Genomic DNA, 26,768 nt, shown 5'->3' on the forward strand with positions numbered 1-26,768 from the left:
GGGGTTTGCTATGACTGACTTCATAGCATGTCGTGAAGTCTTCTATGCCGCTAATACAATGAGGAGCCCGGTTCGCAGCTGAGCTGAGATGGACCCCAAGCCAAATTCCCTGTGGGAGCCTACCTGCCTACCCCCTTACCAGGTCTGCATGGGCTCTTCACAAGCAAAACTGGGCTCCTTAGCTATCATAGAAAGAAGCTTGGGCAAGTGTTTATAAATTCTGTAGTTACAAAAGGTGTGGACCTTTCCTGAGATGTATTTGGACAAGGCTGGAACCATGTTCTCAGAACTGGGACTACTGGGGGTCTCAGCCTTGACCTCAAACCATGTGGGTTTCATGCAGACCCATGTGGGCTTCATGCAGGCTTCACACATGAGCTCTGTGCTTGTGATTTCTTGGATCCTCTGAGGAGTGCCTATGCGTAAGATGTAAGCTCTGCTATAGCAGTTGAGATCAGGGAAGGCCATTGCTGAGAAATGGATTTCTTTTTTAGACAATCCCTTCATCTCTCCACGTCACTGCATTGAACTATCCTTTGTTTAAGAACTGAGCCAGGCAAATCCGCCCTCACACAAACTGCTCTGTGTCACAAACCCTTCCTGTGACTTCCTTCTCCCCCAGAAGAAACATGTTTATATCGCCTTGGAGGGAAGTTGCTTCCTGGTCTGGCATTCTACCTATTTGCTTCAGTCCGAGGGTCTTTTCCACAGCACAGCCCTGGGTCCGTGCACAGCAGTGGTGTATCGTCAGGAAGGCATTTCTGTGGGTTTCTCGGTACAAGATGACAGTCAGAACAATCTGAAGCGAGGGTGGTGTCCACTCTGGGTCCTCTGTCAGCCTCTCCATCTCAGGCCTCTGACCAAGCCTCCTTCCTGTGTGGCATCAACACCATGATCCACCCCGAGCCACGGCCCCTCCTCAGGCCCCACACTGGCACTAGTGATCTTAAACCAATGTCCAGTCTCTGCCCATGTTCAACCCCAGGCCCCTGTCTTGTCCTAGCAAGCACTAAGGGATAGGACCTGGCGTGCTCAGGTCAGGGACTGCCTGCCTATGCTTCCTCCTTGGCATTCCCGTGAGGCAGACCTCTAAAGGAGGGTTCCCCTTCTTCATCTTAAGCATTTAAATTACTGGTAAAGCAGCTCTAGTAGGTCACAGTCAGAAAGACACCACTGTGTGGGACAGGTCTCTAGTCTCAACCCTCAGGCTGTTAATATGACAACTTTATCCTGGGGTTCATTTGTTTTAAGAGGAAGACACTTTACAGCTTCTTTGGCTAACCCTTTTTATCATCAGAGGCAGCAGCTTCAAAACTGTTATTAGCCAAAGAAGCCAGGGCTCACGCCTGTAATCCCAGCATTTGGGAGGCAGAGGCAGGAAGATCACTGTAAATGGGAGGCCAGCCTAGGCTACTTAGTAAGATACTGTCTGGAAAAAACGAGAACAAAACACCAACCAATGCTTATTGTGTGCCGCTGAGGGCGGGGCCATATCCTGAGCAGTGTCCACATTTGAGCCAGGAGAGCAGACAGCTTTTCTCCGCATCTCTAAGGTGCACACTCCATCTTCATGCAGACTGCTGGTGTGTTCTGAGTGAGCCAGTCAGCACTTTGCAGATAGAAAAGCAGACTTTGGCAGGCTGGCCTGTGTGCCCTTCATCCCCACAGGTAGGACCAGGCTGAGTGATGGCAGAGGCCACTCCATGGCTACCAGCTACCCCTCCCAGGCCTCAGTTGGGCTCCTTCTTCATTGTGCGCTCATTCCATGAGTGTGGGAGAGATAAAGACTGACTTCTTCTCTTCAAGAACAAAGACCATCTTGGAACTTTAGGAATGGGGAAGTCCCAGAAACACTAAGGGCCCTGACAAGTGTGCTAATTCACAGCTGTAATCCAAGCACGGAGAAGCTGAGGCAGGAGGATTGCTGCAAGTTTAAGCTCAACTCAGGGTACAGAGTGACTCTCTGACTCAAAAAAGAAGTTAATTAAAATTTAAAAACTTATAATGAAGAAGGAATATGAAGGAGATTAGAGAAATAATTCCTATGATTTACAGAAGGAAAGGGTGTTAGACATACAGCATGATGCCTCAAAATTGAATTATTAAGTATTCAAATAAGATGAAACCAAACTAAATGTGTAAAAGTGTTTAATTACAGCATAGTCTATGAACTAGCACTTCCCTACCTTCAAGCAAGCACATGTAATAACCACCCTTGCTAAGTGTTTACGAGGAGAGAGGGCCTCAGGGACTCACTTCTACAAATAGAAGGGAATTATGGAATTAGCGTTAATTATTAATGATGAATTTGGGGGAAAGAGGGCAGAAATCAGTCTGATCTCCATGGCCGCCTGCTTCTTCGAATCAGTCTGATCTCCATGGCCGCCTGCTTCTTCCCGAGAAAAGCATCTCACACTGCCCATCCTCGGACACTGCTCAGCTTGGGTCCCTAACCCAAAAGCAAGGGTCTGGCCTCAGTTTGCTGGATGTGCAGCATCGCCCTCAGCAGGTAACTGACTCGGAGTCTGGGCTCCCACCAGTTCACTTCTGGAGAGGCGTCTGGAGTCTGCACGGGCTGCAGCTGCCTCCGCTTTCTCTAGTGTGTATCTGAGGATGCGGCCTGGGGAGCTTCTATCACCAATTACTTTGGAAAAGGTATCTTCAGAAAGGTTTCAGGGGTTTTCTTTAAAGCGATGAGACACCATCTGAGTCCTGGACTTTCCTTCTTCTCTCAAATTCAGCCAAATCAAGTTGTGAATGGTGTTCAGGTGGAGTGAGCGCTGCTCCAGGACTGTGAATTGCATGGTAATTTAGCAACTATTTCAGGTCCAGGGATGCAAGGTATAAATGTCAGAAGCTGTCTGCCTGCTAACTGTTGAGAGTTCCACGTGGATGCCCAGTGTCACCATGACCCAGGGCTCCCGTCCTTAAAGTTCCATCGAGTATGAAGACTCAGTGAGTTCTGCCTGCCCCCCCCCCACCCTACCATCTCTGCTGGAGACTGGCGCAGCCTGGTTAGTGTTCCAGAGGCCGTCTCTGTACAGGGCTTTCCTTCACGCCCCTCCCTTGTAGGCAGAGGCTGCTTACTTATTTTCCGGCTACCCAGACCCGAAATAATCACTCAGAAACTATATTAATTGCAGCACTGCCTGGCCAATGACTCTAGCATATTCCTAGCTACATCTTGCATCTTAAATTTACCCATTCCTTTTATTTTGTATTTTACCACAAGACTCATGGTTTACCTGTAAGGTTCTAGGGCATCTGTCTCCTTCAGCAGCTACATGGTGTCTCCTCAACTCTGCCTACACTCTCTCTTTCTCTCTCTCTCTCTCTCTCTCTCTCTATATATATATATATATATATATATATATATACACACACACACTCATTCCAGCCTGGCTATATTCTGTTAAGCCGTTGGCCAAAAGCAGCTTCTCTATTAACCACTGGTAATAAAACATATTCATAGCATAGAGGGAATCCCACAACACTCCCTTCATTTCCCCTTGAAACAGCTGACAATGTGCTTGTCATGCTAACCTTTGACACTGGACAAAAGGATTCATTCCACATTCTAACCATTTGGTTCTGATTAAAGGAATATTCTAATCCTCAATCTTACTAGGGAGAAAACCAAATTAGATCATTGTATTGCCAGAGTGGTTAGTATAACCAAGTCATATCTGGATGCTCAAATGTAGCCTTCATATAACAGAGTTTAAGCATGGATGTCTCCTAGTCTGATGATTACCATGATTTGGTCAAACCCTATAAATTGGAAATTTACAGTGAAAATTAATTTAAAATGAAAACTTCATAAAGCCGCTCTACATTTGACTCCTGTGAAGCTCCTGGTTCCCTTCTGTAATGAAAGCCAGCGGTGTTGGCCTGCATTTCACAGGTCACTGAGATCACAGGTCACTGAGAATGTTCCTAGTAGCCTTTCAAGGGGATTCCATAGGCTGCAACCAGTGGAGCAGGCACCTCCTCACCTCCTCCTGCATCCTCTGTCCCTGGTGCCTGGTGCAGCCCCTCTGGGCCCAAGGAAGATGTGGAGTTCTGCAGTGTGTGGCAGATGTGTCTCTTACTCTCGGGGACCTTCATTCTTGTTATCGAGATGTCCCCCATAGCTCGGGAGTAGCAGTCTTTAAATACTCCTCCATGTCCCTGCTTACTCCCCTGTCATGTCAGAGGAATGCACCGGAGTCTGCACCGCTGTTTCTGCTGCTCACTGGTTCCGAACTCACAATGGAAGAGATTTTTGTCTCGCTGAGCTTTGTCAGGCGTCCGGAAGCTCCTGCCGCTGTAGTGTCTCGCTGTGCTTTGTCAGGCGTCCGGAAGCCCCTGCCGCTGTAAAATGTTTGCCCCATTGTAGCTGTAATGAGGGTCTGCCATTATTACTCCATCCATAGGTGAAACAACTGAGCTTTAGAGACAGCAGGTTTCTGAAGCCACGTGCACACCAGATTTACCTGATGTCAGCCTGGCATCTGGTTGTCCGCAGGTGTCCCCAGGGTCTGCACCAGATGATAGCCTTCCTGTTTCCCTGAAGTTCCGGGAGAAGCAGTGACTCACTGCCCTTTGCGTCCCTCACACTCTGTAGCTGTCACTGCTTCACTTCCTTCGTAGTCCTCACCAGGAGACATAGCCTGTGTCCCTCCATTGGCACCCAGCAGCCGGCACAGGCCTGGCATTTGAGAGCCTCTGAAGAGCAATTTCTCAACAGCTGCTGCTAAGGAGCGGAATCCAGAGCAGACATGGCCACCTGCCTTGTATGGGTTCTTGGTGGGTGGGCTCTGCAGTGCCTGAGGCCATGTCTTATATTGTGCCCAAACTGTGGAAGGTGAAACTAAGGCTGATTCTTTGCCATTTCTATATTTTATGTATTGAGCTTGCACTACTTTGTAATTAGGTTTTTTTGAGAACTGTTATTAACACATGCAGGAGGGAAACCTTGCTAAAGTTGGAACTGCTACTGTAGTGACCAGCAGTATAGAATGAGGACAGTGTGGTTTGATAAAGTGTCAAATGCTTATTGACCTGGAGAAAGCAAGGTGCCTTGTATACCAGTGCAAAACACAAACCATTATTCTCCCAAATAGTAGGATTTAATAAGGTCGGTTATCTTTGATTTTGAACCTCTATTTGTGGTCTCCTTAACTACTTTATCTGTGACCCAAAGAAGATTGTATGGTCCCGGTAGGAAGAGAAGTTTTGTGGGGGGTTTTTATGTATCTATTTTTTGTTATTAATACAGAAAGGCTTTTACCAGTAAGTCACATAAGAAAAGACTTAGTTATCTCTTGTGAGCGAAATGAAAATTTTAAAGCCATGGAGAATTCTGTCTTGTGCCTGTTAGAATGGCCGGGACTTTTGAACAGTTGACAACATCAAGTTCTGGCTGCCATCAGTAGCTGTCCTACAATACCCAGTGGCTGCTCAAAGTACACAGCGGCGTCCTGTCAGCTAAGAGCACACTTACTCTGGAGCCCAGCTTGCTCTCCTAGAATGCCCAAGAAGTGAGACAAAATGCATCCACCCGAGTTCTGTTCACAACCAGTGGAGCTCTAATCAGTCCTGTGCTGAGTCAGGAGTGTGATGCTGAGTGTGGAAAAGGGAGTTCTGTGTCATGCTAACAGTGTTCTGGGTCCTGGCTGCACTGATAGTTACAGAACTGCATATGCTTGTTATTATATATGTTATATTTCAATGCCCATGACTTCATGTAGAGGACTGCCATTAAAACGGGAAACACTCAGTGAGCAAGGTAAATGCATGCTTAACCCTAATCATAAATGCCTGTATTTTTATTTCATGTATGTGAGTGTTTGCCTGCATGTATGTGAGTGCACCTGCCTTGTGTATGCCTGTTGCCCACAGAGATCAAAAGGCCTCTTTTTCTTTGGAACTGGAGTTTACAGGTTGTAAGCTGCTAGGAACCAAACCCATGTCCTCTGCAAGAGCAGTAAGTGCTCTTAATCAGGAAGCTCCCTCTCCAACCCCGCGAATGTATGTTTTTATAGCATATAGTGACTCATGCGAATTGTTTCTATCCAAGATAGAAGGTTTAAGTTCTGAAGCCTGTCATATTTTGTCCTTCTCAGCATAGGAGAATAATACCGGGCCTTGCCCTTTGTCGGCTGGGCACAAGACCTCACGTGAGAGCAGCAATACTCGATTTAAGAACAGGAACTTGGAGTATTGATTATGACTATCAGCTACCAACGTGCTCGAGTCAGATTCAAAATTATCTGCAGCCCTCCTAAAATAATAGTGGTGACTTAAATAGCGTCTAGCTGCCGCTTCCTCTATGTGGTGCTTGAATGTAACTCCTGCTGGGCTGAGATCTGAATTCATTCGTGACTGATTTCCCAAAGCTGGTGTGCCAAGATGAACCCACTTGAAACTGGTGGGCTCTCGGACTTGGCTGCAAGAGCAGTCCAGCTGAGGTGGGCTGGCCCGGCATCTGCTGCCTTCATTGTGCCTAATGCTGCACCCATCTGTTTTCTGTCAGAGCCAGTGCCAACAAATTACTAATCTATTAGAGAACCATGGGATGAAGACTCACTCCTCAGTCCTGGCCTTTCCTCTCACATTTTGCTTGGCTTCCACATTTGGATTCTGTTTGTTGGAGCACAGATAGGAGCTGTAGTCTACATAGCGTGGGGTGGGTCATGCCCTGCCCAATCCGCTCATCTTTAAAGGTGGTAGGGAAGCGGCCCCGGTGTCCTGTGGCTCAGTGCTGATGGTAGCGCTGCAGGCTCTGTGCCTTTAGTGTGGCAGCTCTCTGGTGACAGCGCCACTGTGGGGAAGTCAAATAACTCGGAAAGGTCGCGCTGCCAGGCAGTGTCAGAAGCAGAGCTCATCTCTCCATGCTAAGGCCTGGGCTTTACCCTGGAAGCCATTCAGAGCCTTCAGAAAGGGTGGTCATCTAGGCACATGGGTTTAGTGAGGAAAGCTTTTAAAGCTTCAAGGAAGAGAAAGGGGACTTTGTATTTCTTCCCCCACACAGAGGCCTCTAGAATTAGAGCAACTCCCAAGACATGTGATTCTGTGTCAGCCCGACTGAAGGAAATAGAGTGAGAGTGGTAATCCCAATACAGGCTGCACATCAGAGCTCTGTGGGCCACACTAACCGTCCAGAGTCCTTCCTGCCGAAGCTGGAGCTCCCCCCCCACCACCACTGCAAACCATCCCCAGAGTCTACAAAGGATGCAAGCTTGGGGAAGGATACAGGACAGTCAGGAAAGCTGAGCCATTCTTTCTTCTGTGGATCTTCATCAAGATTCATCAGCTTTTTAGGCCCTCACTCCATAATGAGTCAGACCCAGAATGGGAGATCTCTGTCTCTTAGCACAGTAAGCAAAGCTCCATAAGGTCAGGAACTCGCTTTAGTAAAATGGCATTCAGAGTGGGGTACAGTTTGCAGTGGCCATGTCTAGATGCTTGTTTAAGGCAAGATTCAAGTGTCATTTCCTTTTTTGTTTGTTTGTTTGTTTTGAGACAGGGTAGCCCTGGCTGTCCTAGAACTCACTCAGGTTGGCCTCGAACTCACAGAGATCCACCTGCCTCTGCCTCCCAGAGTGCTGGGATTAAAGGTGTGTGTCACCAACGCAGGCTTCAAGTGTCATTTTCAAAAGGAAAGGGGCTTCTTCCCCAGGAGTCGTTCATCAGGTGTTGGGAGGGTGCGAACTAGTGTCCGAGTAATAGTGTGAGCGTGTGATCATTTGCTAGGATGCTCGCACTGTAAAGAGTTTGTCTGGGTAAAAGCAAAGCCAAAAAGGAGCTGAGACAGAGATACTACAGGTGAGGGGCTGTGACATCAGAGTGCCTACTCATGGGGAAAGCATCCATTGCCAGCTTTCTGAAGATCCAGGAGAGTGCTACTCCTGCTGAGCTGGCCCTCTGCAGGCAGATGACCCAGAGGTGGGACCCCCGGAAACCACTTCAGAACTTTCTGGAAGAAGTTTTCAATTGTGAACAGTTTCCACGTATTTTAAGCCTTTGTTTAAGAACAGTGCATGCTCGATTATCTCTGCACATTCTGACTTTGCAGAGGTGCTGTGTGCAGGGAAGGCCTGCCGTTGGCCCGCCCCTTCCTCCAGGTCCTCAGATTTTCGTCTCTTTATTGGAATCTTTTGTTGGACTCTAACCCCACGTCGGAACATGAAAATGTTGGTGGTTAATTTTTTTCTCTTAGGTGCCTTGACTCTTTTGGGGGCCCGCCACCCAGCTCCCAAATAAATCACACACAGTTTCATTCTTTCTTATAAGTGCCCGCCCTTAGCTTGGCTTATTTCTAGCCAACTTTTCTTAAATTATCCCATCTACCTTTTTCCTCCAGGCCTTTCCTTTTTCTTACTTCTGTATATCTTACCTCCTCTCTTACTCGGTGGCTGGCTCTGGGGCTGGGTGGCCAGGTGGCTGCCATTTCTTTTCTCGCTCCTTGATCTTTCTTGTCCCCTTTTCTTTTTCTCCCAGAGTTCTCCTTCTGTTTATCCTCTCTACCTGCCGGCCCCGCCTATCCTTTCTCCTGCCTCACTATTGGCTGTTCATCTCTTTATTAGACTATCAGGTGTTTTAGACAGGCAAAGAATCACAGTTTCACAGAGTTCGACAAATGCAACATATCTTTGCATCACTAGAACAAATGTTCCCCAGCATAAACAAATGTAACACTCCTTAAAATAATATTCTACAACAGGGAGCTTGGATCTGCCCACCCTCAGCCTTCATAATGGCATCCTGTTTACACTCCTGACTTGAGCCAGTGTAACAGCTTATGGGCAAGACCCAGCACTGATCCCCTTCAGAGGTCAGCAAATTATTCCCTCTTGTTTTGGCTCTGTTTTATAAATACATACTTATCAGAGCTGTGTGAGTATCTACATGTGGCTTCTTTGGAGCTATAAGCTGTATTGACAGAATTGAGTAGTTGACCCCCAGTGCTTGAAATATTTACTCCCTGGCCCTTGGCAGGCGCACTGTGCCAGCCCATGGCCAGCATGAACAGAGGCCTCCACCTCAGCAGTAAATAACAGCACACACTTCACAGACATTTGAAGAAGAAAGCTCACCCACCATGCCCCTAGCAGCAGGTCCTGGTGAGCCCAGAGTGTCTCACTTGCTGTGGTTATGGAAGTCGGTCAGCTTTTGTGGATTTAAGAATCCTGTTTGAATGTTGTCATGCGTGGTTACATAAGCACTGAAGAGGCTGCACACAGTACAAAGTGCTTTCCCTCCGAGCCACACTCTCAGCCTACCTGGGTCATCCCTGGCTCCCCAGTTGTTTGGGACAGGTAACTTGTCATCCCTGGGTCTTGAGTGTTCACCTTCAAAATGAGGGTTCCAGTGAAATGCTTTCTTGGACATCTTATAAGGAATCGAATTGTTTTGAAGAACTCAGAACTGAATGTAGCACATAATAATAGTATAATAATAGTAAGGTTTTTATTATTAGTCCATTTTGTGTCTACTGAAAATGCCTTTATGTCTTCAGATGTGTGCACACTCAGGAATGTGACCCTCAGGCTGGCTAGCTCCAACTGCTTCCCCTCCCAGCTCCATGTTGCCCCTCCTGCTTCCTGTGAACTGTCCCGACATGTCCCTGCTTGCTCCCCTTGGCATCCCCCCCATTCACCAGCCGCTGGAGACAGGTTTCCTAAGAATCCCCAGTCAGTGAGCACAGGGCTTGTCCCGCCCCAGAGCCTGGCCTACATCAGCACCGGAGGTTTCTCTTCCCCTACTGCTTGTACAGACAGAAGTCTACACTCCTTCAGGATTCCTGGGCCTGCACCCCAGTCAGAATCACTCCCCTGCCACCATCGTGTGGTGTTGCTTTGGGGCTGTTTCCTCTGCCCCCCCCCAACCACATATACCAGTGTGCATGCACCTACACAATTCTTAAATCCGGAGCTCTCCCAGTGCAGCCACTTAACTTAATTCCCCTGCACCTGGAGCAGTTTCTGGTGTTTTTGTTGTATGTGTTGTCATTAGGTGATGGGAGAATGTTCCAGAATGTAGTCAGGACAGCTGAGAAAGTCTATCCACAGACTATAGACATTTGTCTTTTTTATGTTTGTTTCATTTCTGGGAGATAGCTTGTTTCGTTGGTAAATACATGGATTTTTCTCATCAGTTTGCATGAGCTTCCGTCCTGACCTCCAAGCTAGGGTTTTCTCGTTTATAAACAGTGGTGTGTTTGGTTATTGGAGGAGCTGGATTAACTCGTGGGGCAGAACGCTTTAACCAGGTGTCTAGTGTGCCCTTTGGCTCAGCAATTAACATCTGCTGTTCTTACTGAAGTCGCCATGCCAAGGTACGGTAGGAAGGGAAGCATTGCTGCAGCGCAGCTGGAGGCCCTGCAGGTGCCTTCCTCCCCTCACACCACCATTCCCTGTGCCCATTGTCCTGCTAGGGTGACACCAAGGACATAAGCCAACCGCTTATGAAAAAGGGATGAGAAAAGGTTGGTGCCCACAACAGAACAGCCTTGTTGGATCTGTGCAGATACACGTGACACCGTCCTGTGAGGTGGGGAGGGGTCTTTGTCTACAGTCAGGTGGAGGTGGGATGTGGTAGGACGGTCTCAGTGGCCCTCATCTGAAGACTGTCTAACATTGTACTTCTGGGTGAAGTGGAAGATGTAAGGTATTCAACAGATTGGCGAAATTTTGGGCTGGGAACTCTTGATTTTTGTAACAACAGTGACTGACTCTAAGGCCGTGGGTGTGTTAAGCAAATGCTCTACCGCTGGCCTATGTTTGTAGCCCTTTATTTTTTATTTTGAGACAGGTCTTACTATGGTGGTCAAGCTGTCCATGAACTCTCCAAGTAGCCCAAGACATTTTTGAATATGTGATCCTCCTGCCTCAGCTGCCCACGTAGCTGGGATTACTAGCCCAAGAGTCCAGACAGCTTGGTGCACGTGCTCTCAGACTGGCTTTCTGTCCCAGTGTCGCATAGTCCTTTGGGCTCTGTCACTGAGCTGGTTCTCCAGGTGCCTTGGGAATGCAGCCGTGTTTGCACAGAAGTGACAGATACAGAACATGACCAGGGCCTAGGGCCCCGTGCTGGGCACTTCACTCTACAGAATGTATTTCCAGCAAATGCTTTCATGAATGTTTAAATAAAAGGCTTTAACTTGTCTTTGCTTTTTGTCTAGGCAACTACTCCAGAACCCCAACATATAGTGGGGTACCCAGTGCAAGCTACAGCGGCCCAGGGCCCGGTATGGGTATCAATGCCAACAACCAGATGCATGGACAAGGGCCAACCCAGCCATGTGGTGCTATGCCCCTGGGACGAATGCCTTCAGCTGGGATGCAGAACAGACCATTTCCTGGAAACATGAGCAGCGTCACCCCCAGTTCTCCTGGCATGTCTCAGCAGGGAGGGCCAGGAATGGGCCCACCAATGCCCACTGTGAACCGCAAGGCCCAGGAAGCCGCTGCAGCTGTGATGCAGGCTGCTGCAAACTCAGCACAAAGCAGGTATGCCTCTGAGACAGGTCGGGCTGTGTGCCCACATGACCAACACCAGCCCATCCTTCCCTTCTGTGTTCCAGAGCAGCAGTGCTTGTGTTTATGCGCGAGGCAAGGTCAGAGAGGTGATAGACAAAGCCTTCTTACCTACGAGGAAAGAGTCTGAGTGGTGGGAGATGAAGTGCCTGTAACTAGTGCCTCTGACTGTAGCCAGAGAACCAGTTGTGCCATGCATAAAGGAAATGTCTGCCCTGTTTCACTTTGATGAGTTTTAAGCAGAAAACACTATAGCCTAACTATTTAAAGTCTACGACATTGCAAAAGAAACAACTTGCATTCACACACTTGAACAATGCAATTCGAATATGCACACTCATTTGCACGTGCACTTGCGCACATACTCAAACATGTACAGTTATACCGTAAGATCTCTATACAGTAGAAACTTTGGTCTGGTGTGGTTGCACACACTTTGATCCTATCGCTGGGAGGCAAGAGGTAGGCAGGATCCCGAGAGTTTGAGGTCAGCCCAGACTGCCATAGCAAGATCTGGGCTAGTCAGGGATACATGGTGAGAGACCTTGTCTCAAAAAAAAAAAAAAAAAAAAAAAAATCAAAATCTTCTTTGTGTATATGTGTGTACTGTGTGTTTGTGTGTTGGTCTAAATAAGTATAAATATGTATGGGATTTTGTATTTTATTATCTGATCATTTTCCTGTCCCAACCAAATTGTGGTTCTTAAAGTAAAAATAATATTTTAGACAGTTCAAGCTGGTTGAGCAAGGCTTTACCCTCTGTCCTTGGTTTTATTCTGAATTCTTAATATTAATTAAATATATAATTAAATATACCTCAAAATACCATAATTTTAAAATATGTGAAGCAAAAATGAACTTGCTTTAAAAGGGTCAGATGCAGACCTGTCTTTCTAAAAAGCACACCAGAAACTCTGGGCCTCAGGGTACCTGCAAAAGTCAGGAAAATTCTGACTTTTTATGTGTGTATCTCTGTGTCTGTGTATGTTCAAATGTGTCTGTGAGTGTCCATGAACGTGCATTTGTTTAGATGTGTCTGTGTGTATCTGAACACACATGTGTTTAAAATGTGTCCATGTGTCTATCTGTGAACACGCACATGTTTAGACATGTCTATGTGTCTGTGTGTATTTGTGAACAAGCATGTGTTTAGATGTGTCTGTGAACACTCACGTGTTGAGAAGTCCGTTTCTTCCCCTCTGAAGCTGGTACTCTGAGCAAATAGTGCTCTAAACTCTGATGCATTTCCTCTGAGGAATTGAGTGGAAACCCGGCGTTCCTCCCTGTTCTCTTAGCTCTGTATGCGCACCTAAAACCTCCTGACCCCAAGTGTCCGCCCCGCAGCCAAATGGCACCGCTGCTCCCGCTGTAAGCGTCTTAAATGAACTGCCCGTTGTTGCCGCTCCTGACGCCCAGGTTACTTCACTTCTGTTAAGTAGGAAGGGTGTGATTGCCTCTGACAGGGCCTATGATGGCAGCAAGGCGGCCATGGCCAGAGAGAGCAAGGCTGGACCCCACCTGATGAAAGTGTTGGTGCTTCTTTTCTGGATCAGTTGGTAGTAGAAATCCCTGTGTTAATACCCAGCCTTGCATTTGTTTTCTGTGTTTAACCAGCAGACTGACCCAAAGCCAGCGTCACATCCTCCCTGACTTAGGTCTCAGCTGTTTAAATGGTGGCCATTTGTTGATTTGGTTTACCTCAAGTCAAAACTATATGTAACTGATAAATTGAGAGTAGCTATGAGAATATACTTTTCTCTCTCCTTGGCCCTTTCCTCTACTCTGTTGAGTTTCACAAAGCCCCGCCAGGTAGATTCATGGCCCAGAGTAGCCTCTTTTCCCCTAGTCTATAAGCTCACACCGATGCATGGAATGGTGTGGGCAGGGCCTCAGACTGGTGCTTCAGAACAAATCCACACAAGCTGTTGTTCCATCTTTTTTTAGACTACATGTGTTAAGTCACCTGTGATCCCAGCCACTCTGGGGCTAGAGGACGCCCCATGTTTTTTTCCCTAACTGTGGCAGCTTCCAGACTCCCTGATGCACCAGCCTTACCATTATGGGTAGGAAGCAACACCCCCCAGAGCTTTCTGTGGGAGAGCTGGGCATTTGTCCCAGGGCAGTGTGATGAGAGTCCTCTCTCTATCTGGGTTTCACCTGCCTGCATTCCTTCATGCTTGAGAAGAAAAGTAGAACTGTTACCTCCACAGAAGCGGTGACATCTCCCACCCTGCCCAGTCCCCTTTGCTGTTGGTGTTCTGTGGGGAAATCAGGGTTGTGCTGCCATACCCAGGAGCCTGAACCCTCCAAAAGTAGAGCTGCTGGACCCCGGGGCAGAGGAGAAGCCTGTAGTACCACTGAGCCTGCCCGTTAGCCAGTGACTTCTGTTATCTCTTCCTCAACAGAGGCCGAGAACGAATGACCAAGGAAATTTGATGAAATAATCAAGAATTTTTTGCCATTCCACAGTGACGTTTTGGTCTTAATGTCAACACAGGAGTTGTAGACAGCAGCAGAATGGCCTTTCTTCGCCGCTGCAGAGCTGTTGCCGGGAAACTGCGCGTGGTACTGAGGGTTACTCAGCAATAATATTAGCATATCATGTTGTGTGTGTTAATCAGGTCCGCACATCCTTGACCTTGGCAATGAGGGACAGTGGAGACGGGCCTCCAGCTGAGCCCTGCAAACAGTAGCCCCAGCTCCGCTCTCATCCCTTCTTACCCCTAACTCCAGCTTTGGAGTAGTCTTCCCTTCGGTACACACCACCGCAGACAGCAAGAGCAAAGGGTCATTCTGTAAACAGATTCTCACTGCACACCAGCAAAGACTCCTGTGAACATAATCCTCAATCTAAAGTAACTGTAGAATGAGACAGACATGCTTATTCTTGGAAGCCTACTCTCCCAACCTTGAATTTTCCCATGGGGTCAGCTCACTAGTCTAGAGGAAGGTAACGGTTTGTCATCAGCGGCCGATGGCAGGCTCGGTCCTCCCAGCTCAGGAGTGCTGTTTAGACCCACAAAGCTGTTCTGGCTGCGCTTTGCCAAGCCACATTAAGCAGCTGTGTAAAATGAATTTAAATGGCATGCATCAGAGTAAAATCTCTTCCACTGGGGCAGAAAATCAATGTTAGCTAACCAGCCTGAGAAGATCAACTCGGCTCCAGCCAGCAGCTTCCCGAGAGCTGCGAGAAGACAGCACCTCCTCCTTAATAGAAAATGAGGAGGAGCAATGCCAGAGCTCCTGTGAGGTCCTCCACCTGGCAGAGGCTCTGTGCAACCCCTGTCTGCTGCCTTTGGTTTGCTTTTCATGGTTACAGTACCCTTTCTGAAAAAGAAAGAAATCCAAGTTTTGTTTCTATTTAGGTCACCCATCTGCCCCGCTTTGCAGAGCACTAACCCCCCCTCCAGGTTTTCAGAAGGCCGACTTGGCTGTGAGAGAGCAGTGTGTTACAAGTCTCTGCAGCCATAGCCAAGAGCCCTGGTTTCAGCATGATTTGCTGCCCTGGGCATCAGACTCACAGTTTGGCTTGTTTTTTTTTCTTTTAATTGATGGATGGCAGGTGAAGCCGCTTTAGAAAATGTGTTTCTTTGGGGAGAGGGGCGGGAAAGCTTGGTCTTTGGGCCGCTATCCTCCTTCCCAAAGAGCACAGAGCCTGGGAAAGAATCACAAAAGGACAAATTATTGATGACGGTGGGAAGCGTGTGTCTGATTCAGCCAAGGCAGCAGCGTGCTGGAGAGAGGAAGGCTTGTGAGCGGGTGTTGTGATGACGGTGTTCACAAGTGGAGTGTAAGATACAGGAGAAAGCATCAGCTTACCTGCTTGAAAAGTCTCTCACTGGTGTCAGATTTGAGGGTGACTTCTAAGTGTAAAACCCACCTGCTATGTTGAATAAGCTACACATACATAGGTTGTTTCTCTTTCTGCCCTTTGGATGAAGGAAGGGAAGTATCTGTAATAGCAAGTGCTTTGGTGCCCACTGCCCACGTGCTGTCAGGCGCGACGGCACCTAAACATCCAGGTTAATGATTTATGAAGAGTCACTGTGCTCAGAAAGTGTCTTACAATGGGTTGTTCTAGAGCAGCAATAGTTAATGGGGTTTTACTCTGGAGTGTGGCGTCTGTTTGAGCCTCGTCTGCCAGAAGCTCAGGGAAGACCTTGGCCCCTGCTTCCTCAAGAGGCCTTGTCATGAATCCTAGACATAGCCACAGCTTCTTGGATGTTCTCAGTGACTGAGTTCATTACCCATGGCCTTGACAACACAGCCACACATGGAAGCCAGCGAGTGTCCTCAGCCCAGCACAGCCACACATGTGAGCCGGCGAGTGTCCTCAGCCCAGCACAGCCACACATGGGAGCTGAGTGTCCTCAGCCCAGCACAGCCACACATGGGAGCCGGCGAGTGTCCTCAGCCCAGCACAGCCACACATGGGAGCTGAGTGTCCTCAGCCCAGCACAGCCACACATGGGAGCCAGCGAGTGTCCTCAGCCCAGCACAGCCACACATGGGAGCTGAGTGTCCTCAGCCCAGCACAGCCACACATGGGAGCTGAGTGTCCTCAGCCCAGCACAGCCACACATGGGAGCCAGCGAGTGTCCTCAGCCCAGCACAGCCACACATGGGAGCTGAGTGTCCTCAGCCCAGCACAGCCACACATGGGAGCTGAGTATCCTCAGCCCAGCACAGCCACACATGGGAGCCAGCGAGTGTCCTCAGCCCAGCACAGCCACACATGGGAGCTGAGTGTCCTCAGCCCAGCACAGCCACACATGGGAGCTGAGTGTCCTCAGCCCAGCACAGCCACACATGGGAGCTGAGTATCCTCAGCCCAGCACAGCCACACATGGGAGCCAGCAAGTGTCCTCAGCCCAGCACAGCCACACATGGGAGCTGAGTGTCCTCAGCCCAGCACAGCCACACATGGGAGCTGAGTGTCCTCAGCCCAGCACAGCCACACATGGGAGCTGAGTATCCTCAGCCCAGCACAGCCACACATGGGAGCCAGCGAGTGTCAGCCCACATGTCAGCCCAGCAGTGTGTCCTGCATTGTTTGTTCCATTTAAGATAAACCTGGCAATTCCAAACAGTTGGCCTCTTTGCCAAATACAGTAGTTGATATGTGGGTCTGGGAACTTGGGAATTACCTAGGGTTTGTTTGGGTTTTTTCCTTAGAAATTCTTCCAAGGAAGAATCACAACTTCAATGTACAAAAGTCTGACAAATTCCTGGGCCTTTTGACACCAGACTTGTTGGATGGAGTTCATTTCCTCAATGACAGCCACCCCCAGCATTGTCTAAACTTTCAGATTGCTGTGTCTGCCATTGGTCTGTAAGATCTTTATCCTGTTATCACTCTGTGGGTTCCCAGCAGAGGGTGGCAGAGTCTGGAGCCAGATTTGTGGACACTGCTCAGTCTCTGCCCTTTATTTTCTGGTGGAGGACACTGAGTCCCCTGAGTTAAGCAGAGAAGGTCACCATGAATTTGAGGGAGGCTGCAGGGTCTGTCTCAGCCTGTGCGGTGCTGTCCCTAAACTGGGTGAAGGGTGAACTCTTGCTTTGCGCGTTCCTTAGTCTGTAACGGCTGTTCTGGTAGAAACTGAACCTGAACGTGTATCTGAGGAAGGCCACCCTTCCCGCAGAGGGCTGAGCTCTGTACCTTCGTCTGTTGAAGAGGACATGGGCCGTGTATCTGCCTGGAGCCTGGGGCCCCGGCAGCACGGATAGGCAGTCGGCCCTTGCTGGTACTCCAGTCTGTTTGACACTGTGGTTGCCCATACACTACTGCTTCAGCCTCACCATTAAAACTGGGAGAGAAGCAGCTGTGCTGTGGGCCGCGCGCTGGTCTTTGCTGTCCCTGGAGGAGTCTCCAGTGGACTCAAAAGCATCTGAAGGAGGAAAACTCTCAGACTTAGTTTTTAAAAATAAACGAGTGCTAAAAATCAATCAGTTTGAAGCCTCACTGAGCTTGGCTAGAAGGTTCTACTGAGTATCAGGAATCTGAGCATGTATATCTACATTCTAATGCTTGCACCAGGGCCACAGAAAATGTGAGCGAGTATACCTATGTTCTAATGCTAACACCAGGGCCACAGAAAATGTGAGTGTGTGTACCTACGTTCTAATGCTAACACCAGGGCCGCAGAAATCATCTGTGCTCAGATATTAATATGATACCTTTTGAAGTCATGTTGGTTACTACATCATGGCTAACAACACAAGCATTCAGAGTGTTGAAGGAGTTAAGTTTTGCAAGACAAGGCAACCAGCAGCCTTCCTCTATGGAAGGAGGAGTTGGCCCTGCTACAGACAGAGAGAAGTTAGTCTGGCTTTCCTGCAGAGACACTACAACCTGTACTGGTGTGTGCCACATGTCCACACACTCCAAGCTACTGTCCTTGTTAAGATGCATTCCTCATATAGTTCATACCCTGTATTACTGTTTGCCAGCAAGGTACTTTTCCTGTATTTTGCTCTGAGGCCAGTATGACGCCATTCTGCTGATGGACGAGCAGCCACTGATGTGGAAGTACATTAATGGAGAGAGTGCATTAACATGTCAGAGAGACCAGCCCCCCCCAAAAAAAAACCATAGCTCTAGCCCCTGGTTGTAGTGGGATCCCCATATTGGACACAGCGGGTGATTTGAATTAACTAAGACAGCCCTTTGGATTTCGGACAATTAGGTTTCAACATAATACCTATGATTTGAAAAGTCTTGTTGTTGAAAGACAAAGAGAACAGATTTCAAAGGCTGAAATAGAATTTTTATTTCTGAAATTAGATATAAGCCTTTATTTTGTCATCTAAATACTGTACTTTCATTCTTGGCCCCTTTTATTCTATTCCAAATTGAGAATTTGAATGAATATTATTATGTTATTTTAAGATTATCAATTAAGTCTTCCAGAGTTACAAAACTATTATGGAAGTTATGAATTACATAAATAAATCTTTAAATTAAAAAATAGTAAAACATAAATTCTTAAGGACTAAAGAGTTTTAGTGAATCAAATTATGAAATACACAGCAAATGTTTAATGAACTCAAATCCATAGCCCCATCCCAGCCATGTGGGGACAAGGCTCTGTGCCCATGTTCTGATCGGTGTCCTGAGTGGGTCTGTGCAGAAAGAACACGGCTGAGCACTGGTACCCAGGACCCCTCCTCAAAGCTCCCTGACAAGCAAGGGTGGGAAAGGCAAGAGAGCATGGCAGGACCACCTTCTCCCGGATGGGCATCAGGCCAGGAAAGCGAGCTGGGGTGTCCTGGATCAGGAGGAGCTGGGCTCATTACCAACCTGACACTAGAGCTGGGGCATCGGTTAACCCAGGTCAGAGTTCATCTCCACAAACACGTCTTCATGTCCTCCCATAAGATCCTCCTTGTGCTCTCCGTGGACAAAGAACACGCCCCTTTACTTAAGTTAGTCCCCCTGCCCTAGTCTGTCTTCACACTGAGGACCTGCGCCCCTGCTTGCTGATCTAGGCCACTTGTTTTTGCTTCTGCCCTCAGCCCTACATGGTGTCTGCCCCCATGCACTTCATGTACACTAAACAAACTGGATCATTCCATCTCGTGCCAGTGCCATATTCCCACCGGCTGGGAATACTCAGCTCTGTGACCAGCACATCGCGGTTCCTCAGAGTGAGGAAATGCCCGTTGTCACTGCAGCCAAGACCTGCATTGTCAGCCTGCCAGATTCTCAGACAGCACTGGGAACGGTGAGGCTTCTCAGGCCACAGCAGTTTTCCCTGGAGCTGGGAGGGGTGGGTGCAGAGGGTGTGCCCTGGGACCTGGCATTATTAAGTTTGGAAGTACCTGGTGTCCTCATAAAGACCACAAGGAAGAAACTGACTCCTGACTGCCCAGGGTGCCTCGATTTACTGGTATGGAGGACCTTGGGATGTGGCACTCTAAGAGTCCTCTTAATCTTATTCATCGTACTTATTTTGACCTATACGTCTGTCACTAACAACCAGACCAAAGCTGACAGCCACAGGGTTCTTCTGTTGTTCATGCTGGAGCACCTTTGTGGGGTCCTGATCAAGTCCAGGACTCCGCCTCACAGGGCAGACAGTGGCATGCTTTACTAAGGTAAACGATTTCATGGCCTAGCCTTAATAAGAAGCTTTAAGAACTATTCTATAAATTGGAAATGATAAGCTGGGTGTGTGGTTCACACCTGTAATTCTAACACTTGGGAGACTGAGGCGGGAGGATTGCCACAAGTTCAAGCAAATCCAGGGCTGTATATAGTGTGTTCCAGGCTAACTTAGGCTACAGAGGAAACCCTGTCTTAAAAATAGAAAAGAAAATCAGAAATGACTATGTTCGTGTTCCCTGGAGAAGTGCATTGCTTGTATGTGGGTTTGGGAAATACTGCCAAGACAGAGTAAGAGGATGGAGAACTCCAGACCCAAATTAATTTTGTAAGCTGAGTGACAGGTCTGCTAAGGTACTAAAGATCTCAGCAAATGCCTGCAAGATATATGTATTCTTAATTATCTCGCTGCTAAACCATCACTTTGATTACTCCTCAGTGTATGTTAATTAGCCCCTTAGTGTCTGCCACGATCCCGCATCCTCTGTCTGCGGCTGGCATTCACAGACCTCCAGGACCTCTGTTAAGATACAGCTAGACACTGTCCCTCATACTTGTCGTCTGGAAACGGTGTTCAGGTAGGACAGGGACTTGCCATGTGGCCGTTCCTAACACTGCAGAGGAGCAGCCTTCCTTGTTGATTGAGGATTTTCTTAATGTTATGATAACCTCAAGATAAAATGCTAAATTAGCATCTTTATGTACAATGTGGTTAGACAGAGGCCTTTTTATGTGGGTACACATAGATGATAGATGGATTTTTTTATTATGTAGTGTGTACCTCATCTTTGTCCAAGTAGAAGACTGTGTAATTGTGCCGTGCGGGTGGACTACTGCATGGTACCAGAACCTGTTGGGGGAGGCTGTTCATTTATTTCCCGGCTGCCCAGAATCCTGAAGTAATCACACAGAAATATGTATTAATTATAATACTGTTTGCCCAATAGCTTAAGCGTGTTGCTAGCTAGCCTTTACATCTAGAATTAACCCATTTCCATTCTTTTATATTTTACCATGAGGCTCGTGGCCTACTGGCAAGGTTTCAGCTAACAGGTTGTGTCTTTCTCCTCTGGCGGCTTCATGGTGTCTCACTGACTTTGCCTTCTTTCTCCCAGCATTCAGTTTAGTTTTCCCGCCTAGCTCTACTCTGCCCTATCACAGGCCAAAGTAGTTTCTTTATTCATTAACCAATAAAAGCAACACACATACAGAAGGATGTCCCACATCAAGAACCCATAGAAGTTCCTCGGGAAAACTCCATCTCCTACACCCACTGCTGCCTCTGTGCCTCCTTCAGGCTGAGCAGGAGGTGGACGCTGCACCATCAGGAAAGGACTAGTGTGGAAGTCTCAAAATTAAGTGTTCCATTTGTGTGATTATTAATAAATGGTATATAAAACAGAACAGTAGGCTCGACAAAGCAGTCAGCTTTAAAGATGATAAGATCATTCTTAGTCACCACTAAAAGCCAGGCTGCCAGCGACCATATTTGCATTTTCTTTATACTCTGAAGTCAGAGCTCTTGAACTCTGCTTGTTTTGGTTGGTCTGAGAGCAAGTAAGGATAGTTTAGATCGTTTAGACACCAAATGAAAGAAAGGGCTAAGTCTGCAGGCCAACAGTGCTGTTGAGCAGTGGAGTATCGACGTGAAGTAGCTGTGAAAGGAGATGTTTGGGGCAGTGCGTGCTTTCGTGAGACCTCAAGGGACGTGCAGAACCTCACAGGAAGAGCCGCGCCAAGACGCCGTGGGAGGATTAGCTCTGTGTACCGTGGACCGTTGTCAGCCAGGCGGGAGGCTTCGGAGATGGCCTTGATGCTGAGCCCAGATCACAGAGACACAAGGCCAGGAGAACTTACACCTGAAGGGCTGGAACGCTGTGCTGCAGAGATCGTTCTGGAGGGCTTGTGGCGACGTCCTACTGCCCCTCTGTTAAAATACCACTCTCCCATTCTTCAAAGAAAAAAGAATGAAACTTAAACTCCTTCGGGTATCCCCTTCACTCCGTTTTCTCTCACCCAGATCTTTGCAGTGGCCTCCTGAGGCCAGATTCTGGTTCCTCCGTCAATGGCTGCCAGAGGACTATGTCTTTAAAACACACATCTTCAGTGTCCTTCCTGCTGCCCAGTAGTGCCCTAGACCTCTTTAGGATCAGGGCAGAGCCTCAGAGAGCCACCCGGAGCCCCTTCTTACAAGGCTGTGCTGACACCAAGTGTCTCAGAGCCCTGCCTCTATGGTTCATTGTTCCTCACTGGCTGCAGATCTGAGGGGTGTGCGGTGCCAGCTCCTCCTCAGGAAACATTCGTCCCCTTACCGCATGGTCATATGGTGTGTAGACTTCTGTTCTGTCTTTGCGCAGGCTACTGTTCACTTGTCGTTTGTTGCTTGGGCCACGTCTGTGTGCCTCGAACTTACTGTCCTCTCTAGTCCCATGTGCAGCCCCAGCTCTGGGCAGATAACTGTGTCATTTCCTACTCAATGGAAGGGATTTCTGCTTAGTCTTACCTAATCTAGTGTGTCTTCTAGAGCAAAGGGTGTGGAACAATATGTTTTGTTTAAATAGCCTCTGGTCCTGTGATTTTGCAGGGATCCATGGTTCTTAAATCAAGGGCACTCAGCTCTATTCTGTGTCTCTTCAATAATCCAAATACAGTTTTGTTCTCACAGGATTGACTGGCCAGAGCCACTGATTTGTGGGAATAATCATGGCATGATTTTGCCACCAGCATTGTCATGGCAGCAGCTGCAGGCAGGACGATGGATTAGCTATGGCAGAAACTGACCCAGGCAGGACAGCCTGCTTCTTCACTTTGCTTGTGTTGCTTGAGGGGCGTGTGTGTGTGTGTGTGTGTGTGTGTGTGTGTGTGTGTGTGTGTGTGTTCAGGAGACACTGAGTGATGGTAGTTCTGCCCATAGTTGAGTCCACTAGAAATTGATGCACAAAGGAAATATACTTCATGGTTTTGAACAATAACTTATTTGAATCTTTTAAATATTTTGAAAATGTTGACTGCTATACACTAAGAGCCACCAAGGTAATTCAGAGAGTGAATAGCTAGTTTTCGGAACAGGTGGGGAAAGGGTGAACTTAACTCTCTTCTCAGGGTGCCTCCTAGCAGCATCTTAGCCACAACTGGGGCAAGCTTTTCAAAGGGACTCTGTTAACCTAAGGCAAGCTTAGCTTATGGCAGAGAGTCCCACCGTGCCTTGCACAATTAGCCAGTCCTCCTGTTGCAGTGAAATTTCCCTGGGCAAGCAGACCTCTGTGCCACTACTAGCAGCCAAGAGTGAGATGAAGTGTTTGTTACTGAAGATAAGCGAAGTCCCTAAGAGGGATTGCATCTCTGAAGTGAAGGCACTTCAGCTCTTCCTTCCCTGTGACATCATGGGACAGAGGACGCTTTGGGACTCCACCCTGGATGTCTGCGGTCTTCTGCATCACTCCTTAAACCACATGTACAGATATTGTGGTTTCAGTAGGACCTGATTTTTACAGGTTAACTAATAGACTGAGGAGGAAGCAGGGCTTTCTCTCGTTCCTATTCTTCAGAAGATTTGGGGCAAAGAATTGTTTTAGTAGGATTCTCATACTACTCTCTGGTTGATTTTCATCTCTTGACTTCTGGTTTGGTGAGGTGAGGATGAGGATGCTGGTGAGGATGCTAAGCAGTGTATGCTATCAGCTCTTGTTACGAGTTAGGGCTGGAGAGGGCTTGATGCCTAAGATCATAGGGTGCTCTCATGGAGGACCCGAATTCAGCTCCCAACACCCATCTCAGGCAGTGCATGACCACCCGTGTCTCCAATGCCACAGGATCCAACATCTAAGCCCTCCATGAACACCTCTATACTCATATTCTCTCTCTCTCTCTCTCTCTCTCTCTCTCTCTCTCACGCGTGCAGTAGGTAGATAGGTAGGTAGGTAGATGAGGGAGAGATAGGGAGAGAGAAAGAGATAGAGAGAGGTAGGGGAGAGAGAGAGATGGAGAGAGATAGATAGGGAGAGAGAAAGAGATAGAGAGGTGGATGGATGGATAGATGGATAGATGGATAGATCCTAATGTACCATTAGGACTGGGCTTCTGCCTGTGCCTTAGTTTTGGACTGGGCAAGTAGACAGGGCAGGGGTAGAATGACCCAGGATTTGATCCTTGGTGCCAAACATGACAATGAAAAAAAAGAGCCATCGATTTTGCCTGCTTTTGTAATTCCTGTTTTTATCTCAAGTTCCTTACTCCTGCTTATATTTATTAAGCGTAGTGAATAATAACTCGAAACACTTGACACAATTATAAATGTAACTTATTTGTGCAACTTATGAACAGTATATTGAATATTTACCAACCGGTGGAGTTCAGCCTCTCAGAAAGGGCCAGCCTTACCCTTGCATCTCGAGATGACTGCCAGGGCCCTGTGCAGCCGACATGGTGCTCAATGTGTGACTGTTCTTTCTCCCTGCAGGCAAGGCAGCTTTCCTGGCATGAACCAGGGTGGACTTATGGCCTCCAGCTCTCCCTACAGCCAGCCCATGAACAACAGCTCCGGCCTGATGAACACACAGGCACAGCCCTACAGCATGACCCCGACAATGGTGAACAGCTCCACAGGTAACCGGTGCCACCCTGTCTTCCTGTCTCCTCTCTTTGGCTTTATGGTGAATGCCCAAATGGCCTGAGAAGGGGAATTCCTCAGTGCGTGTGGGCTAAGTCCACCCCGCTGCTTCAGAAAGCTTGCTTAGTCCGTGACTTGATGTAAGTGATTTGTCATGGTTTGTCCACTACATCCCCATGTTTCAAGCATCTTTAGATTGAACTGTATTTTCTACTTTCTCCTTATCCTGGGAGTTTCTAGGAGGATTGAAGGCTCCCAGAGCAAGAACTGTCACTGGCAGTGACAGAGGTAGGCGTGTAGGCTCTGTGCTGCAGAGGAAGAGGTCGCAGGGCCGAGCAGCTGAAGCACTCTCGGGACAACACCTTTCCCTATGTTGAGTACAATGTCAGAAATGAGAAGCTGACGTTTGGTTGAGCAGCATCCCTTTGGGTGGGACTCGACCATTGTTTTCTCTGGGCCTGGGAGGAGGTGGAAAGTCCGCCAAAGCTCTGGGACATGTCACCACACTGTGACCCTTAGCTCACGTGCTCCTCTTTACCGTTCACACAGCTTTGCCCACACTCTCTCTGTGTCTGAGTCTCCTGGAACCTAAGCTCCCCTTTCCAACCCCCCTTCCCCCACCACCACCACCACTCTCAGAGCTCTCTGTCACAGAGAACAGGCCAGAGCGTTGCCTGCCTGAACAGCGGAACCACCCAGCCCTAGGGGCTCACTTCCTGAAAGTTTAGAAAAACACAGACTAAACTGAGTCCAAACTCAGGGTTTCCAATACCTGAAACCCCCCTTCCCAGTGTTAGGCAGGTGGTGTTCACGGCAGAAATGAAGTATGCGGATCCAGCAGCCTGCCAGCTGGGAGCCGCCTCCTCCTTGCAATGCTGCCCAGCCCATACAGGGTCTGGGTCGGACAGCCTGTGTTCTGTCTGGCTTTCTGAGATAAAATTGCTTCTGAAACTGGAATAAATTTCTGTCTACTGTTAGCGATACTCATTTTTTCCCTTTTCCTTTAAACCCCAGAGCTCCCAAACGCTCTTAGTAAACAGATGGCACACGGCCCTGACCAGGAAGATCTATGTGTTCTGAAGAAAGAACCAGTTTTATGGGGCTCATAGAAAGGGTTTCATTTTATTATTCAGATAATTCAGCGATTCATTACTTCATGCAGAGGAAATCTGCTCGGTGAAAGACCATTTATCCTTACAGCTTTCTGTAAAGCATAGCAGTATATTTTTCATGGCATTGTGCATTTCAAAATATTGAATTTTTAATAATTTAAACATTTATCAAATTTTGTTCTACAATTTATATGATTTCATTTCTACATTATCGAGTCTGACGCTACCTGATAGAAAGAGATCACTCAGAAAAACTGAGGAGTATTGACCGCCCAGCATCTCTTGTGTCTATTGACAGGCCCCTGTGAGTCTTCTCTGAGGGTTAGTCTCTGAGAGGAACAGGAATGGCAGGACGTCAGCAGTGAAGCACCCCCAGAACTGTGTGCTGCCCCACACACTGGGAGTGGTTCATTGTGATGTCCACCTCTGTGGCTTAGGACCGTGGCCATGGAGATCACTTCCCACTCCCAGTGTGGTCTTCCATCACGGTGCCCTGTGGAGGAAGGTGGAGAGGTGTAGGCAGGACCAGCAGTGGGGTTTTCTGAGATTCCATTAGCACCTCCTGTAACTAGCTTCCCAGCATTCCCTTCACTGAGCCAGTTAATGGTGTTATAGAAGGTCACACACACACACACACACACCCTCCTGTGTAGGAACAATGTCACCAGACTTCATGAGCAAATGATTACCTAAATGGAGACAGTATGGGTACAAATGTGGCAGGCATGTCTTCCTGAGTCTTAGCAGTTGTTGGGTGGGAAACAGTGGGGATTGTCCTCTGATGGAACGATCTGGATTCACTTTTGGGTTTGAAATTCGTTTTTAGCAAGTTGGATTAAAAAGTTTGAATCACTTAATGTTGTGAGCAGAAGTATAACATACAGGTAAACTTGTGTACCGTGCGCTGTAGTCGGGCCCGTTGTTGTTTTAGCATTTGTAGTAACTCCTTAATGCTCTGCTGTCTGCTCGTGAGGCGTCGCCTTCAAGAGGATTTCTGATTCCAACGACCAGAAAGCCCACCACCCAGAGCTCCATGATGGCCTCTCCAGAGCCACTCAGTAGGAACCAGGCCTTTCCACCATGCTGCCCCGGAGGGTAGGAGCCCCCATCTGCTGCTACAGCAAAACCTCCCCCCAGGGAGCCTTGGCCAATTCTAATCCCAAGAGTGAAGCGCCCCTATCATTTGCCTACCTAGACACTGAGTGCCAGCTCTGGTAGCCCTTACGAAGAAGGGGGTCAGTGGCACTACCACAGAACTGCCCAAGGACTGCCTACTGCAAGGCACCTGGAGTGCCCATTAGAGCTGCAGAGCCTATCCGAATTCTGAGGGTGTGTCCAGGAGGCTGTGTTATTAATAAACTCCCAGGTGATCTTCACATGCCCAAATGTGACAGCCACAGATAAGGGAACCTTCTACTCAG

The 26,768-nt window shown here is 48.0% G+C and overlaps 1 protein-coding gene across 5 annotated transcripts in view; it reads left to right on the forward strand.

Moving 5' to 3' along the window:
• Positions 1-26,768, forward strand: part of Arid1b (AT-rich interaction domain 1B) — a 366,765-nt gene that overhangs the window by 303,195 nt on the left and 36,802 nt on the right. For all 5 annotated transcript variants that reach the window (XM_085687826.2, XM_085687808.2, XM_085687811.2 and 2 more), the window contains 2 exons: positions 11,168-11,495; positions 24,086-24,231. In XM_085687826.2, the coding sequence (XP_085543952.2) occupies positions 11,168-11,495; positions 24,086-24,231 (474 nt within the window). The remainder of the gene's footprint in view (positions 1-11,167; positions 11,496-24,085; positions 24,232-26,768) is intronic.

This window comes from Myodes glareolus, chromosome 1 (assembly GCF_982192425.1).
Source record: "Myodes glareolus chromosome 1, mMyoGla1.1, whole genome shotgun sequence".
Lineage (NCBI taxonomy): Eukaryota > Metazoa > Chordata > Mammalia > Rodentia > Cricetidae > Myodes > Myodes glareolus.